At 33.9% G+C, this 4848-nt stretch overlaps 1 protein-coding gene across 1 annotated transcript in view; it reads left to right on the top strand.

Annotated features, from left to right (window-relative positions):
- The window catches only part of LOC106099786 (heterogeneous nuclear ribonucleoprotein L), a 15338-nt gene extending 11264 nt beyond the window's left edge, over positions 1–4074 (top strand). The window contains exons 3-7 of the mRNA XM_013278447.1: positions 63–184; positions 700–850; positions 1364–1569; positions 2205–2293; positions 3941–4074. Coding sequence (XP_013133901.1) covers positions 63–184; positions 700–850; positions 1364–1569; positions 2205–2293; positions 3941–4074 — 702 coding nt within the window. The remainder of the gene's footprint in view (positions 1–62; positions 185–699; positions 851–1363; positions 1570–2204; positions 2294–3940) is intronic.
- The last annotated feature ends 774 nt before the right edge of the window (positions 4075–4848 follow it).

Here is a 4848-nt window from a genome sequence, read left to right as displayed (position 1 = left end):
CTGCAGTGCGAAGATGTTAAAGACTACCACTGTTAAGGCTTTATTGTTTGTTTGTCTTTCAGATCAAGTTCCTGAAGACGAAGGAAGGCACCGCGATGGTGCAGATGGGTGACGGCGTGTCTGTAGAGCGCTGCGTCCAGAACTTGAATAACGTCACCGTTGGAGAGTACACGCTCACTCTCGCGTGAGTTTTAGTCACTTTTAGTAACTCTTACTAACTTTTAGTAACTCTTTACTAAGAGTACTTTGAGTAACTTTTAGTAACTCTTGGTAACTTTAGTAACTTTTAGTAACTTTTAGTAACTCTTAGTAACTTTTAGTAACTCTTAGTAACTTTAAGGGAGTTAGTAATGTTGTCAAAAGTAACTTTGTTAAGCTGAACCTTTATTGTAAGGTATCAAACGAACCCAAGGTTAATATACTAGATGTGGGTCGCGACTACGTCCCCGTCAAATTAGAAAAAATATAGCCTGTAGTTTTTGAGTTATTTCAATACATACAAAAATACAAATCTTTTAAAGCAAACGATAAAAAATTGGTGCAAACTGTTTTCAAGTCGGTTTAGTCGTTTCTAAGATTAGCGCACACAAACTCACGGACAAATCGACAAAGAATTGAATGAAAAAATTATTTTTTCTTTTAAATTCGATTCAAAGTTACCAGATAAGCGTTTTTTCAGTGTTTTGTGTATAATTCCAGGTTCTCAAAGCAAGCATACCTGTCGGAGGTGATGAACCCCTACCCCCTCCCCGACAAGAGCCCCTCCTTCAAGGACTACGTCGGCAACAAGAACAACCGCTTCCTGACGCCAGCCTCCATACATAAGAACAGGATACAGCCTCCGTCCAAGGTCAGTATTTTGTTAGGTTTCAAATAACGATAACTAGCTGTTGCTCGCGACTTCGCGTAAAATTAAAAAAAAAATAAAACTATTCTAAGTTATTATGTAGCTTTTAAATGGTGTAAGAATTTTTTTAAATATTGATCTCATTTTGAAAACAAAAAATTGGTTATTGTAAGAAAACCGTTAAAGATAGATATATGCTATCAGGGACTTTTTTGTAGAGCTTTTCGAGATCTACAATTCTTTCATATATCATTTTTGTATACCACTAACGGTTTAGGCAGCGTAAACCGAGAAAAGTTAAAGTTTACTAAATTTGTAACGCCGCCGTCCAGAAACACGCTGATTATTAATAGTTCCTAAACATTAGTAATAATGAAATATAGCCTATGTTACTTACAGATAAATTACCTTTCTAATGATGAAAGAATTTTTAAAACCGACCCAGTAGTTTTTGCGTGAATCGATTACATGCAAAAATACAAATCTTTTCTCTTTATAATATTGGTATAAATGTAGATATATTCTGAAAGGCATATGTCTAGTGGGCAGATAAATGATGATGATGATGATGATGGTGGTGATGGTGGTGATGTTGGTGCGCAGGTGTTGCACTTCTTCAACACGCCGCCGGACGTGTCGGAGGAGCAGCTGCTGCAGGTGTTCGCGGACTACGACGTGGCGCCGCCGCACACCATCTCCAAGTTCCCGCTCAAGAGCGAGAGGTAACATACTGCTTGCTGCAGTTAGAGAGTGACGGATGTACAGATGCACGTCACGTCACGCGAATGCGATGTATGAAGTAGGAGGATGATTATGTTCTTGTATAAAATCAACAATCAAGGATATTTTAGGCGTATAAAGAAGGGAGGAGGAATCGTCAAAATTTTTTTTCCAAAAAAAGTGGATAATTCCCAACCGTCACCCCCTCTGTCCCCATGTGGGGCAGATGAGAATAAAACTTTCATCCGTCCTACCTTTAGTCCCGTTATCATCAATCAGGTGACAAATGGAACCGTTATGAAATTAAATAAGTTCCAACCGTCCCCTCGTAAAAAATGGTGGGTCGGATGAAACATTATGTTCTCATCTGTCCCCATATAGGGACAGAGTGGGGTGACGGTTGGGAATAAAAAGAAAAAGTGTGTTTTTTGATATGTGGTATAATTTTTCATGAAAAAATAACAAATGTTTGAGTAAAAATTAGTGGTTATTGTTTTTCCAAGTTGTTTGTGTATTTATTTTATGTTTTTCTAGTATCCATTTTGGGTAACTGATCCGTACCCTAATCTTGTCTACGAGAGTAATGCATAAAACAAGGCTTTAATTATTAATTTTAATTAAAAATGTAAATTTTCAGATCATCGTCCGGTCTGATGGAGTTCACGACCATCTCGCAGTCGGTGATGGCCATCATGGCCTGCAACCACGCCACCATACAGCACCCGGGTAAATACCGGCTTTTATCTTTTACATCGACTTATCTTCCCTTCCCTTCCCTTTTACTTAAGAATAGGATAGGATAGGGACTGAATTTAGGACTCCCAGTATGCTAACTGCATTTAGGTGACAATTTATTACACCACTTCGTAAATAAACAGACATTTAAGAAATCTAGACTAGATTTAGGAATCATTTTTTCACCGGTAGCTTCTTTGACAGGTACTATGTTGTCATGTTATAAAACATTTTATAAAATCATAATAAGCTCCATCTATTGTTACAAAACAAACTAAACAGTATCACAAAATGAAATACAAAAATTTATTATTCACTGATACTTATTTTGGTTTTGAAGATAATGTAAAAAATGTCTCAAGTGAAGTGTCCTCTATGCTTCCTCTTTATTTTAATCTCTTTGATTTTAAAAAGAATTGATTGAAGTAATTACTCTATAGTGTGTCTAAATAATTTAGATTAGTATAATAAATGACGCATGAAATACCGAATACAATTTATATGAAGTCAAACGCCATGCTTAATAGACAGGTATCGTAGTGACGAAACACGCAGCGAAAAATTTTGAACTATCGATAATAGGTTTAAATAATTAACAAACTCAACTAAAGTTATTATTTTCTTCTGAGGACAATTCTAGTATTGATTATAGTGTAGAGAATTTAACGATGACAGAAATAATAGCGAAATCCAATTCGATTACGTACGACTGTAATAAACATTTATTTACTCTCATTATTTATTATGGTCATTATTAATTTGAGAAAACAGTGTTTTATTTAATTAGTTATAACTATAAATCTATCGATTCCAACTTCTATAAGAATAAAAATCGAAAATCGATAAGATTCGTGACTGATTTTACACAATATCCCTACTAAATTTGAAATGAATTGTCAAACTAATCTAAATTATTTAGACAAACTATAGCAATGTTGGCTACACTGTCTCTAGAGTAGTGGGGAGCGAATCAATAAACTGTTAGTACTCATTATTACATGAGCCGTCGATGAGAACGGACGTCTGTTCTGAAATTTAAAGCTTTTTAGTATTATTGGACATTTAAGTAACTAACGTCACATTGTTTCTTGGATGTGCATGCCTTTTTTTCTAATTTATTCGCCTTGTAAATTTAATAGCGTGATAAATATATAGCCTGTCATGTTGTACGTTTAGAGGTTTTTAATAAAAAGAGAATTGAACAAAAATATACTATGATTGTTGACATCGTACATAAGAAACTGTGTGTTTACGTTTTATTATATAACTAGCTGTTCCCGTGCGACTTCATCCGCATAAAATTATTTTTATTTTTTTGTTTCCATTTGTCAAATTATCAATTGCAAATGTCAAGATGACATGACATGATGACAAACCATTGTAATCCTGCTTTCTTGATGTTGGCAGCAACTTATGGTCTCTTTCCCACATTAGGGTTTTTATCCAAAATATTTACCCCCTAAGTGAAAACGTTAAAATATACAGCCTAAAGCATGACGTAAGTGTAGACTTTTTATTAAAAAAAGAATTATTCAAAAATATGGTGTAATTGCTGACATCTTAGGCAACAAAGAAGTGTGTGTTTACACTTTATCATAATAGTATAGATATCAATCAAATGTTGTTATTTCCTTGCAGGTGCGAAATTCCCGTTCGTGATGAAGCTGTGCTTCTCATCCTCACGGCAGATCAGCCAGAAGGGTCAGCAGCAAACCAAGAGCCAGGAACAGAACAGACAAGCGCAGAAAAACGGCCTCGACGACGAATACTAGTAAGAGAATAAACATCAAATAGTTTAAATAAGTGTCAATGAACTTTGAATATTTCAGAGTAAAGGCAAAGTGATTGAAAAAAAAGACAAAAAATGTGTTTTAGAGATCGGACCAATGATTGTCAGTTTTGACAGTGACGTGTGTAGATGTTGCCAGCTTCATTTGGTTTTTTCAGTGTTGTAATTTAGGGATGTATCGATGGTTATCGATGTTTTCGAATATCGATTAAATTTTTTTTGTATGTTACTTTGATGTCGGAATTTGATGGTAAAATCGATGTTTTTAATCGATTATCGATCGTCCCTTAGTATTTTAGGTTATTTCTGCACAAAATGGGTACAGATTTGTATGTTTGAGTGCGTTTTTGTATTATTTTATACAGTAGTAATTACCGGCCTAACTTGCCTTGTTTGAAAAATAATTTTTAATGCCTATATTAGGGAGAATTATTTTTATTGTTGTTTTTTTGGATGATAATGGAAATTTTATTTGAAAGTTTTTCGTTTTAAATTTTTATATGAATGTTTTAATGTTGAAATTATAATTCCTTGTTATTTCTGAATCCGACTTATGATATTTATGTTCTTTTAAGAGAATATTTTTCTATAGTGAAATTATTTATTAAATTACTATTTTTAAATGATTATGATCCCTTGATAAAGATTTTATCCGTTTTCGAAATTTCTGTTTTTATCATGGATATATTTACGCGAAATTTTTGACTGACTTATTCTTGAAAGCTTTATGAATATTTGACCGATTGTTAAATAAATA

This window comes from Papilio polytes, unplaced genomic scaffold (genome assembly GCF_000836215.1).
Source record: "Papilio polytes unplaced genomic scaffold, Ppol_1.0 DF824325.1, whole genome shotgun sequence".
NCBI classification, from domain to species: domain Eukaryota; kingdom Metazoa; phylum Arthropoda; class Insecta; order Lepidoptera; family Papilionidae; genus Papilio; species Papilio polytes.
The sequence above is the reverse complement of the archived record's forward strand: the minus strand, read 5'-3'. Positions and strand labels throughout refer to the sequence as shown.